A 15,158-nucleotide genomic window follows, 5' to 3' on the forward strand; every position below is an offset into this window, starting at 1 on the left:
TCATGGCCTGCAAATAGTCCGGATCTTAATCCAATTGAAAATCTTTGGTGGAAGTTGGAGAAAATGGTCCATGACAAGGCTCCAACCTGCAAAGCTGATCTGGCAACAGCAATCAGAGAAAGTTGGAGCCAGATTGATGAAGAGTACTGTTTGTCACTCATTAAGTCCATGCCTCAGAGACTGCAAGCTGTTATAAAAGCCAGAGGTGGTGCAACAAAATACTAGTGATGTATTGGAGCATTCTTTTGTTTTCATGATTCCATAATTTTTTCCTCAGAATTGAGTGATTCCATATTTTTTTCCCTCTGCTTGGTCTAAAAAAGTAACCGTTACTGACTGCCACAATTTTTTTTCCTGATTTCTTATAGTGTTTCTTAAAGCCAGAAAGTTACCATTTGAAATGACTTTAGTTTTGTGTCATGTCTGATCTGCTTTTTTTCTACAAAATTAAACAACTGAATGAACATCCTCCGAGGCCGGTGATTCTATAATTTTTGCCAGGGGTTGTATATTTTATGCTCTGCGCAGAGGAGGAGAGCGGGCAGTAGCAGCTTGTAAGTGCTCAGCTCCAAAGCTCTCCTAAAATCCCATCCTCTGGCTCGGCTTTTTATTTAGTTCACCAACATGAGAAAAAAAACAAACAAGGACAGTCAGGGAGAAGTTACACGAGTCATGTCTGCATGAGGGAGATAGCAAGGCAAGGTAGCGGCTGAAACCTTCCATTCCTGCGACATGAGCCTTGTGACTCGTCAAAAACAGGATAAGGCACTTACGCAAAATGAAAAATAGTTTGCTCAATCATGAAGAATGCAGACAACAAGTCTTTCTTTTTAAAACCTCCTCTTCTTACAAAGAGGAAAAGTACACGTAGTCATAAAAGGAAATAAATGATAATATAAGCATGAACTATATAAAATCCTTGACAGACTGACTGCCTCACGGTCGCATGAAGACCGTTCTACAGAGCGGGTGCACAATAAGAAAAAGCTCTTTGACCCGCTGGCATAGAAAACCTGTAAAGCCTACTTTTAGTACACAAATAATTCACAATTTTCTTAAATGTTCTTAACCTACTGGTGGTTGACTCTCACTGTGGTATTGTATCACTTCCTGTTCCGGAGCACAGCGGTGTTTTGCTGTATCTGTTAGCTGTTTAATCTGCGCAGTTAGATTGATCTAGTTATCTAGATTACGATTTGTTTCCCAGTGTAATCTTTACGTGCCTTAACTAAAGCACTCCTTCTGCTGAATCACCTCTAAATTATTTACACATTATTCACTTTGCGTGTTTTTAGGAATCCGCTAGCTTAGCGTAGCTACTAGCTCTTAGCCGATTTAGCATGGCGGCTTCTCCTGTCTCTCCCGCACTTTTCTGCTCTGGTGTGAAATGTTTAGTTATTCCTCGGCCTCCTTTAGCAGTAACGGTACTTGTAATAAGTGTAGCTTATTCGTAGCTTTGGAGGCCAGGCTGGGCGAATTGGAGACTCGGCTCCGCACCGTGGAAAATTCTACAGCTAGCCAGGCCCCTGTAGTCGGTGCGGACCAAGGTAGCTTAGCCGCCGTTAGTTACCCCCTGGCAGATCCCGAGCAGCCGGGAAAGCAGGCCGACTGGGTGACTGTGAGGAGGAAGCGTAGCCCTAAACAGAAGCCCCGTGTACACCGCCAACCCATTCACATCTCTAACCATTTTTCCCCACTCGACAACACACCCGCCGAGGATCAAACTCTGGTTATTGGCGACTCTGTTTTGAGAAATGTGAAGTTAGCGACACCAGCAACCATAGTCAATTGTCTTCCGGGGGCCAGAGCAGGCGATTGAAGGAAATTTGAAACTGCTGGCTAAGGCTAAGCGTAAATTTGGTAAGATTGTAATTCACGTCGGCAGTAATGACACCTGGTTACGCCAATCGGAGGTCACCAAAATTAACATTGAATCGTGTGTAACTTTGCAAAAACAATGTCGGACTCTGTAGTTTTCTCTGGGCCCCTCCCCAATCGGACCGGGAGTGACATGTTTAGCCGCATGTTCTCCTTGAATTGCTGGCTGTCTGAGTGGTGTCCAAAAAATGAGGTGGGCTTCATAGATAATTGGCAAAGCTTCTGGGGAAAACCTGGTCTTGTTAGGAGAGACGGCATCCATCCCACTTTGGATGGAGCAGCTCTCATTTCTAGAAATCTGTCCAATTTTCTTAAATCCTCCAAACCGTGACTATCCAGGGTTGGGACCAGGAAGCAGAGTTGTAGTCTTACACACCTCTCTGCAGCTTCTCTCCCCCTGCCATCCCCTCATTACCCCATCCCCGTAGAGACGGTGCCTGCTCCCAGACTACCAATAACCAGCAAAAATCTATTTAAGCATAAAAATTCAAAAAGAAAAAATAATATAGCACCTTCAACTGCACCACAGACTAAAACAGTTAAATGTGGTCTATTAAACATTAGGTCTCTCTCTTCTAAGTCCCTGTTGGTAAATGATATAATAATTGATCAACATATTGATTTATTCTGCCTTACAGAAACCTGGTTACAGCAGGATGAATATGTTAGTTTAAATGAGTCAACACCCCCGAGTCACACTAACTGTCAGAATGCTCGTAGCACGGGCCGGGGCGGAGGATTAGCAGCAATCTTCCATTCCAGCTTATTAATTAATCAAAAACCCAGACAGAGCTTTAATTCATTTGAAAGCTTGACTCTTAGTCTTGTCCATCCAAATTGGAAGTCCCAAAAAACAGTTTTATTTGTTATTATCTATCGTCCACCTGGTCGTTACTGAGAGTTTCTCTGTGAATTTTCAGACCTTTTGTCTGACTTAGTGCTTAGCTCAGATAAGATAATTATAGTGGGCGATTTTAACATCCACACAGATGCTGAGAATGACAGCCTCAACACTGCATTTAATCTATTATTAGACTCTATTGGCTTTGCTCAAAAAGTAAATGAGTCCACCCACCACTTTAATCATATCTTAGATCTTGTTCTGACTTATGGTATGGAAATAGAAGACTTAACAGTATTCCCTGAAAACTCCCTTCTGTCTGATCATTTCTTAACATTTACATTTACTCTGATGGACTACCCAGCAGTGGGGAATAAGTTTCATTACACTAGAAGTCTTTCAGAAAGCGCTGTAACTAGGTTTAAGGATATGATTCCTTCTTTATGTTCTCTAATGCCATATACCAACACAGTGCAGAGTAGCTACCTAAACTCTGTAAGGGAGCTAGAGTATCTCGTCAATAGTTTTACATCCTCATTGAAGACAACTTTGGATGCTGCAGCTCCTCTGAAAAAGAGAGCTTTAAATCAGAAGTGCCTGACTCCGTGGTATAACTCACAAACTCGTAGCTTAAAGCAGATAACCCGTAAGTTGGAGAGGAAATGGCGTCTCACTAATTTAGAAGATCTTCACTTAGCCTGGAAAAAGAGTCTGTTGCTCTATAAAAAAGCCCTCCGTAAAGCTAGGACATCTTTCTACTCATCACTAATTGAAGAAAATAAGAACAACCCCAGGTTTCTTTTCAGCACTGTAGCCAGGCTGACAAAGAGTCAGAGCTCTATTGAGCTGAGTATTCCATTAACTTTAACTAGTAATGACTTCATGACTTTCTTTGCTAACAAAATTTTAACTATTAGAGAAAAAATTACTCATAACCATCCCAAAGACGTATCATTATCTTTGGCTGCTTTCAGTGATGCCTGTATTTGGTTAGACTCTTTCTCTCCGATTGTTCTGTCTGAGTTATTTTCATTAGTTACTTCATCCAAACCATCAACATGTTTATTAGACCCCATTCCTACCAGGCTGCTCAAGGAAGCCCTACCATTATTTAATGCTTCGATCTTAAATATGATCAATCTATCTTTGTTAGTTGGCTATGTACCACAGGCTTTTAAGGTGGCAGTAATTAAACCATTACTTAAAAAGCCATCACTTGACCCAGCTATCTTAGCTAATTATAGGCCAATCTCCAACCTTCCTTTTCTCTCAAAAATTCTTGAAAGGGTAGTTGTAAAACTGCTAACTGATCATCTGCAGAGGAATGGTCTATTTGAAGAGTTTCAGTCAGGTTTTAGAATTCATCATAGTACTGAAACAGCATTAGTGAAGGTTACAAATGATCTTCTTATGGCCTCGGACAGTGGACTCATCTCTGTGCTTGTTCTGTTAGACCTCAGTGCTGCTTTTGATACTGTTGACCATAAAATTTTATTACAGAGATTAGAGCATGCCATAGGTATTAAAGGCACTGCGCTGCGGTGGTTTGAATCATATTTGTCTAATAGATTACAATTTGTTCATGTAAATGGGGAATCTTCTTCACAGACTAAAGTTAATTATGGAGTTCCACAAGGTTCTGTGCTAGGACCAATTTTATTCACTTTATACATGCTTCCCTTAGGCAGTATTATTAGACGGTATTGCTTAAATTTTCATTGTTACGCAGATGATACCCAGCTTTATCTATCCATGAAGCCAGAGGACACACACCAATTAGCTAAACTGCAGGATTGTCTTACAGACATAAAGACATGGATGACCTCTAATTTCCTGCTTTTAAACTCAGATAAAACTGAAGTTATTGTACTTGACCCCACAAATCTTAGAAACATGGTGTCTAACCAGATCCTTACTCTGGATGGCATTACCCTGACCTCTAGTAATACTGTGAGAAATCTTGGAGTCATTTTTGATCAGGATATGTCATTCAAAGCGCATATTAAACAAATATGTAGGACTGCTTTTTTGCATTTACACAATATCTCTAAAATCAGAAAGGTCTTGTCTCAGAGTGATGCTGAAAAACTAATTCATGCATTTATTTCCTCTAGGCTGGACTATTGTAATTCATTATTATCAGGTTGTCCTAAAAGTTCCCTAAAAAGCCTTCAGTTAATTCAAAATGCTGCAGCTAGAGTACTGACGGGGACTAGAAGGAGAGAGCATATCTCACCCATATTGGCCTCTCTTCATTGGCTTCCTGTTAATTCTAGAATAGAATTTAAAATTCTTCTTCTTACTTATAAGGTTTTGAATAATCAGGTCCCATCTTATCTTAGGGACCTCGTAGTACCATATCACCCCAATAGAGCGCTTCGCTCTCAGACTGCAGGCTTACTTGTAGTTCCTAGGGTTTGTTAGAGTAGAATGGGAGGCAGAGCCTTCAGCTTTCAGGCTCCTCTCCTGTGGAACCAGCTCCCAATTCAGATCAGGGAGACAGACACCCTCTCTACTTTTAAGATTAGGCTTAAAACTTTCCTTTTTGCTAAAGCTTATAGTTAGGGCTGGATCAGGTGACCCTGAACCATCCCTTAGTTATGCTGCTATAGACGTAGACTGCTGGGGGGTTCCCATGATGCATTGTTTCTTTCTCTTTTTGCTCTGTATGCACCACTCTGCATTTAATCATTAGTGATCGATCTCTGCTCCCCTCCACAGCATGTCTTTTTCCTGGTTCTCTCCCTCAGCCCCAACCAGTCCCAGCAGAAGACTGCCCCTCCCTGAGCCTGGTTCTGCTGGAGGTTTCTTCCTGTTAAAAGGGAGTTTTTCCTTCCCACTGTAGCCAAGTGCTTGCTCACAGGGGGTCGTTTTGACCGTTGGGGTTTTACATAATTACTGTATGGCCTTACCTTACAATATAAAGCGCCTTGGGGCAACTGTTTGTTGTGATTTGGCGCTATATAAAAAAATTGATTGATTGACTGAAGAGATATCGATAAGGGAATCGATAAGGAATCGGATCAATAAGCGAAACTGATAATGGTATCGATATAATCTTATCGATCGCCATCCCTAGGGGTAACCCACTTGATGTTGGCTGCACAGTGGTTTCTTTTTATGTCATGCCCTTGATTTCCCCCTCTCACTTTGATAGTGGCTCGCATTTTCCCCACCCACAGCTCTCTGACTTTCATGTTTGCATAGTTTAAAAAAAATAAAAAATAAAATAAATATTAATGGGTGAAACCCAAGGCTACCACCAATAGTGGACATTGTTCCACCCCTCCTCAAAAAAAAGGACTATTGTAATCACACAGTTGGTTTGTGTCTCTCTGAAGTGTTTGGTGGATTTTATTCACCATGCACAAGTAACTTGTGGAGTGATGATATCTAGTCATCACCTTAATAAGAAGGTCAAATGTCAAGATGAATCAAGGTCCTCAAATAGTCAGTGGGGGGGGTCTCATTCACAGTAACTTCTAAACTTAAGCTCACACAAAAGGTGTGTGCATAGCGTGTTAATGGTGACCACTGGTTGCCGCAAACCTGCCTGCACTTGCTACCAATACTGGTGACTGTACTATATGTGACCGCGTCAAGTGCATGTGACATTTATTAGCATTTAACACAAAGCATCATTCTCCTGCTTCCGGACCAGTACTTTATTAAAAGCATGCACAGACATGCCCTGAACTGACACTGAACAGGTCTGAACTTCTCTGTGCATGACCCTGAAAGTTGTTACAAACATATGTTATAATGGTGTAATGATACAATGTTAAGGGTTTGGTCTGCAGGCGGGGAAAGCTACAGACTCAACAGAATAAAACACGGACACATCCCAAGGTTAGATCAGAGCATTCTTGGTGTAACTTGTGTACACTGCTGAATTTGCTCTCCTTTTTGCCGACAAAGACACCGAATCCTCCTGAAGATGCTCTTTGAACAATTGAATACCTTGTCCAAAATCTCCATGACAATGTGACATGATTTTTTTTTTTCAAGCACATTTTCTGCAATAACTCCCAAACAAATGGAGCTAGAAAGATGTTTGAGTGCATCTGAAACAGACTGGCATATGTTTCAAAAGAAACACCCACCAGTCACATGTTCCCATATTTTGTGCATATTTAAAGTAATGAGCAGTCTGATATAGTAGTGTTATGGGTGCTCTATATCATTTTGAACTAGATATAAATAGCAGGGCAAAGCCAGACATTTGAATCAGTTTTCTCATATTTCACTTTTCATCTCAAACCCAAATTTTTCAGTTTATACCCAAAACCAATAGAATGACCTTAATTGTTCCAATATGTTGAGAGGGCACTGTAACTTAGATGTTTTGTAATCACCAAAGGACCAAAAGCATAAACACGATTTCACATCTGCTCACTGTGGGGTTGTGACAAAATTTATGCATATTTAGAAAAACATTTTACTTAATTGGTTTTAAAAATGATTACTGCATTTCTGCATATTGCAACTCACCTAATGCAGAACTGGAGGTTTTTGGAACAGCTGTGTCATTTCTCTCGTTGGGCATGTCCTTGAAGTTGAAGGTATTTGGCAACACACTGAAAGCCAAGACATTTTTCTCCTGAAGGGGCAGCACAGAGCGGCTCCCATTTCCAGGGTCACATCCCACATGCTCCTCAGCAGACTGCTTCAATGCAAACGCTTCCTTTTTGCGCCTCTTTGGTCCAGGCCCGAGGCCCTTGTACGAAGAACTCCTTGCAAGACTCAGATGGTGCTTTCTTTTTCCTGAGCAGAATCTTCTGTCAGATAATTCCTTTTTACAGGAGGGTCCATCTGTTTCATGTCTAACTTCTGACAAAGCAGCACAGTTCTGTGTTTGGAATTTTTGTCTGTATTTGAGTTTCACTGGCGACAAAGCTTTCCATTTTTCATAAATCCTTTGTTTTACAGAGTACGGCGATGTTGTCTGGGCAGTTTCTCTGCACATTTTGGGTAGAGGATTCAAGTTTACAGAGATGACTTCTGGAGGCTTTGGCCCATGCTCAGGAAAAAGGTCTGTTGATGCAATGTGACTCCTGCTGCCAACTTTTAACACATCATCCTCCTGTGGCGCTGAGCCAAACAGGGCCAGTTCCACAGTCCTGCCTTTTGGACCATCAACAGCACTGACACTAACGTCCTCTGCAACATCCTTAACTGAGGGTTTGGTTTTCTTTCGACTCTTAAGGAAAGAAAAAAACCTTTCAGGACTGCGTAGTCCCCGACGCTTTATTCCAGATGTTCCATGAGTACCGGCGAGGCTCAAAGGTTGCTGTAAGTTAACCTTCATTGTCACATGGCTTTGAGTCTGCGCTTGAGATTCCAATAGTTTCTGAGGAACAGCTGGAGACTTCAGCTCCACCTCTTTCACATCTGATGATCTTGTGCTTATTTCATCCTCACTGCTGCTATTTTCAGTTTCTGTCTCGACATCTGAACTCCTCTGCTCGTTTGTCTGTACTGGTTCCAGCTCATGTGCCAAAGCTTCTTCAGGGTTTTCTCCTTTGTTTGGCATGTCAGTTTCACTGCTGAAGAGATTCTCATCCTCACTTTCACTAATGAGTATGATGCTCGAACTATCCCCTTCGCTTAGTACAGTAATGCTCTCAGGTTCTCTGTCGGGACATGAGGTGAAAATGGCATCATCCCCAGTTAATTCAACTATGTCACCAAATTCAGAACAAACTTCAGGCCAGTTGAATATTTTAGGTCGCTTGTCAGCAGCCCCGTCATCCTCCACAACATGATAGATTTTATCATCTGACTTGACTTGACGTGGGTTTTCCTCATTTTGTACTTCCTTTTTGTCCTTATGAAGCACCATCTCAACATCTTCTTGACTCGGGCCTGCCTTACACTGACAACTGCAGCGTAAACTCGAACCATGTTCCAAAATTTCCATGAATTTAGCAATACAGCAAAATTCTTCTATGGCAGGCTTTGATCCATTCTCCTCAGCGATCTCCGGTGGCTTGTCCTCTGTAGCGTTCAAAAGTGTGGCTGGCTGATCTTCAGTTGCTTTTTTCTGAGGCCCTTGCTGAAAGAGAACTTTGGCCTCTTCCGGAGGCAAAACCTGGATCTTGAATGAATAACACATGTCAACTGAATCGGGACTTTCTGCTTCAAGGGGATGTTCTGTTGAGGTTTCGGCAACGTTGGCATCTTCTGTTGCACAATTGCCCTTTTCAACCTTTGTTTGTGTACTAGTCACCTTACTCATAGTTTCTGCAGGATTTCTGGTTATGATTTCTACAGGATCTGTCTCTCTGTGATTCTCAAATGGCTGCATGTGATAATACCTCAAACAGAACGGCAGACCAAACTCATCATCAATATCATTGAGCTGCTCATTGACATTTAACCATGATGACTTGTATGGCTCTTCTCTATAAACATCATTAGGCTTCAGAACAAGGCAACTTTGTTGCAATTTATCCCAAGATTCACGCTTAATCTGTGACAATATGACAGTGTCACTCATCAAGTATTTACTATTGAATTCTTTAACCTCCTTCATTACATCCTTGAACAAACCACTCCTGAGTTCACATATTAAATTGTTCAATTTGCCATCCCAAAACATGCTTAATAGTTTGCTTATGCCACTAACATTTGCAACATTTTCTGATTTTGTCTTGGCTGTCGTGGTCCCCTCTATCAATTGACCTAACTTGGCCAATGTCCACAGCACAGTCTGAACTGGGGTATCCTCTTGAAGGCAAGTGTTAGGGTCTGTTGGGGTACTTCTTCTATCCATTACTCCATTTGGACTTCGAGGCATCTTATCACTTTGTGACTTTTCAACTGCTGGTTCTGTAACAGCTGTACACAACTGTTTTTGGAGTGAGTCTTCAGGCTTAGTTGACCCCAAAGAAGCAACAACACTTCCATCATTGGATGGTGTTGAATGGCTATCAAATGAGTTACTGGATTTTGAGGCATTTGAAAGTTCCTCATGTATCTTCTCATCCCCTTTTAAAGGATTTGTGTCATCTATCAAATTTGTAGATGTTTTGACAAAAGTTGGTGAAGTAAGTGCTTTCTCTGGTGTAGTGGGCTCACAATGTAGACTGTTGGCAACTTGGGCATTTGATAATGGTTGCACCACAGCAACAGCTTTCTGGCCTTTGACATGTTCTGCAGATGATGGTGTATTATTCATCTGCACTGGAATGTTCTGAGAAAGTTGCTGCATTTGAGTTTTGTTCAACACAGGTGCAATTATAATCCCATTTGGAACAGAAACAGTGTTCCCACCTGGGAAATTATTTCCATTTTGATCTCCAGTTGCTTTGAAGTGGAAGTCCTCTAGTGGGGATGGCTGTTGAGACTGAGCATCTTTGTTGTGCCAAGTTTCTGAGGTACTACCACGTGCTGTATTAGCCAGCAGCTGTAAAGGTTGGGCATCTTTGTTGTGCCAAGTTGCTGAGGTACTACCATGTGTTGTATTAGCCAGCGGCTGTAAAGGTTGGGCATCTTTGTTGTGCCAAGTTGCTGAGGTATGACCATGTGTTGTATTAGCCAGCGGCTGTAAAGGTTGGGCATCTTTGTTGTGCCAAGTTGCTGAGGTAGTACCATGTGTTGTTTTAGCTAACGACTGTAAAGGCTGGAGTAATATAGTTTGGGAAGCACTGGAGTTGTAATTTCCAATGACATTTAGTGTCCCAGACTGCAGAACTTGTTTCGATTGCATCCTGACCATGCTAACCAGCTGGTTCCCACCATTACCTGGACTGTTGGCTCCAAGTTGACTTTCTGCTCGACAACCAACTGACTGAAATGCATTGTTTGCAAATGTAGTAATCTGCTGTTGTGAATTTGCAACAGGAAATACAGAAGGCTGATTTGTTTTCGACAAGAATTTTTGAGTATCTCTAGAGGAAGTATGTGAAATTATCGCACTTGATGTGGTGGTGCCATTTCTATAGCCAGAAATACTATGACCCATGCTGGATGCAGACAGAAGTCCAGATGATACATTTCTTGTAACACTGCTGTTACAGCTGCCGGTCAGCTGAGAGATCGCCATACTGTAAGAAGGCAGGGCAACAGGAGGGAAGAATCTCTGCTGTTGAACTGTATTTGAAGAGTTTACGTTTATCATGTTGGATTTACTCTGGGTTAAGGTATTCTGAGGAACAGTCTGATGATGAATTTGTTTATTGCTGCCTTGTGATCCATAATTTAACTGCACCGGTACAGCAAGATTTCCAACTTGGGCTAAAGGTAATGGGTTTTGCTGATAACCAACAACAAACCCCAGTACAAAATTGTTCTGCTTCCCTGCAGTGGTTGGCTGCTGAGGTGTTCCATAATAAAAGGTGTTTGCACTTTGCAAATTTGTTGGCTGTCGGTTTGACGAAACACTATTGTGATGAATATTGTGGGAACTTTGTGGCGTGTTGCGTCGTCCATACTGAGAGATGTAATGTACACTCCCAGCATTCTGTTTCTTCATGTTGTCAACAAGGACCTGATTTCTCATTTGTGAGGATTGTGACTGTTGTCCAAGATGGTGGATTGTGGTGGATTGCCCATTCGTCCATGCAGATGAATGCATGTTTTTCCTCCTTTAAGCGTTGCAGTAAGTCCAAGCACACACCTTCCTGAAAAAAAAGACAAAAAACAACATGAATAATTTTGGTTCTGTAGGCCATCTGGCAAGTAGCATTTATCCATTCTCACTATTTAAGTTCACAGTCTCAGTTATGTCATAAGTTCAATAGTGATTAAAAATAGTGATTTAAAATCCACAAAATAAGTTCAATGCACCATTCTTTTATTTATCAAATAGAACCCATAGATGTGAAGTCAGTGCGTGGAGACTTTAAACCAAAGTCCTTGGTCACTGGACGTAATTCTAATTACCTAAAGGTATTCAACTGTTCAAAAAGAATCTCAGTTCAGTGTAGTAAAAAGTCTTTTTTGACAGAAAAAAGGATGGCAAATTTATGGAGTTAAATTTGTCTCAATACCTGTAAATGCACAGAGGGTGATCTACAAATATTCCTTGATTTGCACACATTTGACAATTGTCATATTTGTAATCTGTGTGTTGTTTTTTACAAACAAGTGTGCATTTGTAAATATTTAATTTTTTTCATTTGTTAAAAAAAAAAAAAACATTTGCTGAAGTTTAGTTTAGCATTTGTGGATCACACACATTCATGGTTTTGTTCACTTGCATAATTTTGAGACATTTAGCGCACAGATCCACAAACAAATTCACACAAAGCAACACTGTCATTTAGTAGATGGCAGATGCCTTCACTAATTGCGTTGAACGCATTAGACTCGTCAACAGCACGCAGGGCAGCATAGATTTCTATGTCACTGGTTTTTCAAGGGCCAGGACAATCGCCACCTTGGATTCACGTTGGGATAATGCGAAACACTCAAGGGCCTTTCACACTGAATGTGTCGGTCAATCATTTTGACAGATTTGCTTGCGTTGAACATTTCATCATTTGCTGTGCAGAGAACCTTGTAAATACAGATGCACTTCAAAAACTGAGTGATGGAACGGAACACCAAAACCTGAAGTCCAGAAGGAAGATGAGGATGTCTGCTCTTCAAAATGTGAGGAAAGTGTCTCCAAAAACATGACCCAATTAAGTGGATGTAGCACACAATCTGCTTGACCCTGAGTGTCTGAATGCATGTTGAATGTGTAGAATTCAACCCTCACCCCTTTTTTTATTTTGCTAACATGCCAAGTATAACTTGAATTAAGGCTGCACGGTATATACGATTTATATATACACACACACACACACACACACACACACACACATATATACACATACATATAAATACACACAACCCCTGGCAAAAATTATGGAATCACCGGCCTCGGAGGATGTTCATTCAGTTGTTTAATTTTGTAGAAAAAAAGCAGATCACAGACATGACACAAAACTAAAGTCATTTCAAATGGCAACTTTCTGGCTTTAAGAAACACTATAAGAAATCAAGAAAAAAAGATTGTGGCAGTCAGTAACGGTTACTTTTCTAGACCAAGCAGAGGAGAAAAATATGGAATCACTCAATTCTGAGGAAAAAATTATGGAATCACCCTGTAAATTTTCATCCCCAAAACTAACACCTGCATCATATCAGATCTGCTCGTTAGTCTGCATCTAAAAAGGAGTGATCACACCTTGGAGAGCTGTTGCACCAAGTGGACTGACATGAATCATGGCTCCAACACGAGAGATGTCAATTGAAACAAAGGAGAGGATTATCAAACTCTTAAAAGAGGGTAAATCATCACGCAGTGTTGCAAAAGATGTTGGTTGTTCACAGTCAGCTGTGTCTAAACTCTGGACCAAATACAAACAACATGGGAAAGTTGTTAAAGGCAAACATACTGGTAGACCAAGGAAGACATCAAAGCGTCAAGACAGAAAACTTAAAGCAATATGTCTCAAAAATCAAAAAATGCACAACAAAACAAATGAGGAACGAATGGGAGGAAACTGGAGTCAACGTCTGTGACCGAACTGTAAGAAACCGCCTAAAGGAAATGGGATTTACATACAGAAAAGCTAAACAAAAGCCATCATTAACACCTAAACAGAAAAAAAACAAGGTTACAATGGACTAAGGAAAAGCAATCGTGGACTGTGGATGACTGGATGAAAGTCATATTCAGTGATGAATCTCAAATCTGCATTGGGCAAGGTGATGATGCTGGAACTTTTGTTTGGTGCCGTTCCAATGAGATTTATAAAGATGACTGCCTGAAGAGAACATGTAAATTTCCACAGTCATTGATATGGGGCTGCATGTCAGGTAAAGGCACTGGGGAGATGGCTGTCATTACATCATCAATAAATGCACAAGTTTACGTTGATATTTTGGACAACTGAAAGGATGTTTGGGGATGATTAAATCATTTTTCAAGATGATAATGCATCTTGCCATAGAGCAAAAACTGTGAAAACATTCCTTGCAAAAAGACACATAGGGTCAATGTCATGGCATAGGGTCAATTTCAACGAGCAGATCTGATTTGATGCAGCTGTTAGTTTGGGGGATGAAAATTTACAGGGTGATTCCATAATTTATTCCTCAGAATTGAGTGATTCCATATTTTTTTCCTCTGCTTCGTCTAAAAAAGTAACCGTTACTGTCAATCTTTTTTCCTTGATTTCTTATAGTGTTTCTTAAAGCCAGAAAGTTGCCATTTGAAATTACTTTAGTTTTGTGACATGTCTGTGATCTGCTTTTTTTTCTACAAAATTAAACAACTGAATGAACTTCATCCGAGGCCAGTGATTCCATAATTTTTGCCAGGGGTTGTATACACACACATACATATACATATAAAAATTTGGCCTACGATAGATTTGGACTCCACTGCCTAATAGCGATAACGCCCGTGGAGTTTTTCGATCCAGGATAACCTTTGTGTGAAGTGTCTGAACCACTGCTTCATTGCTTCAGAGGGGAGTGGAGGGTGGGGTTGTTCTGAATTGAGGTGTGTCTCTCACTGTTCATGTGAGATGTGCAATGCAGCAAGCACAGAGACGCTGACAACAGCAGTGTCTGTTTTCAGCGTCTCTGTGCTGTCAGCTGCCAATGCTCTGATCAGTTTGAGCACTCTGAACAGCATCCAAAAAAAAAAAAGCTTTCAATTTAAATTTCAATTTATTTTCAGTTATATAGCGCCAAATCACAACAAACTTGCCTCAAGGCGCTTAACACGAGTAAGGTCTAATCTTACCAGCCCAACCCTTATCAAAAGCTTTCATTAAATAATCTACTCAATCCAATAATTCTGTGTCCATAGCTGCTGTACTTTCAGAAAGTTACGGTTTATTTTATAGTTGAAAGGCTTTGCGGTTCCAAAAACCTCACGTTTGGTCAAGGAAGATAAATGACAGTCTGAGCAAGGGGAGGGGCGAGGCAGAGAGGAGAGAGCTTCACTCATTTTCACATGAAAACTGTTTACTCTTTACAAATGATCCCATCATCATTTGAATAAAGTTTTTTTTTGTGAATTCAGGTTTCATTTTTTTTTAAAGAGCAAGTTTGACAGGTTCAACTCTTGTTCAAACATTGTTTTTTATATTTATATTTTATTTATTCTGCTAAAGAAAAGTTATGCAATCCCACACAAAACTGTCAATATGACAGAAAACTAAGCTACTGTGTGCAAGTTTACATTTACAGTCAGTGTCAAGGGTCTTAAATTGTGAGACACAGGCCTCTTCCTCACTGGATTAAAAGGTACTGTGCGTCATTTTTGAAGTAGAGAGCAAATGTTATATCCATGATGAAATATTAATGTGTTTAACCTTTCAGCATAATAATAATAATTTATTAATTTATATAGCACCAAATCACGAGTAATCGCCTCAAGGCGCTTCACAAGCATTTAAAAGCAGAATAAAATGAAATAAAATTAAAATACAAT

General features: G+C 40.5%; 1 protein-coding gene across 1 annotated transcript in view; it reads right to left on the reverse strand.

The window, feature by feature from the left end:
• Window positions 1-15,158, reverse strand: part of si:ch211-106e7.2 — a 64,235-nt gene that overhangs the window by 15,895 nt on the left and 33,182 nt on the right. The window contains exon 2 of the mRNA XM_034177010.1: window positions 7,211-11,343. Within this exon, the coding sequence (XP_034032901.1) occupies window positions 7,211-11,297 (4,087 nt within the window). The 5' untranslated portion in view covers window positions 11,298-11,343. The remainder of the gene's footprint in view (window positions 1-7,210; window positions 11,344-15,158) is intronic.

The sequence above is a fragment of the Thalassophryne amazonica genome, chromosome 8, assembly GCF_902500255.1.
Source record: "Thalassophryne amazonica chromosome 8, fThaAma1.1, whole genome shotgun sequence".
Lineage (NCBI taxonomy): Eukaryota > Metazoa > Chordata > Actinopteri > Batrachoidiformes > Batrachoididae > Thalassophryne > Thalassophryne amazonica.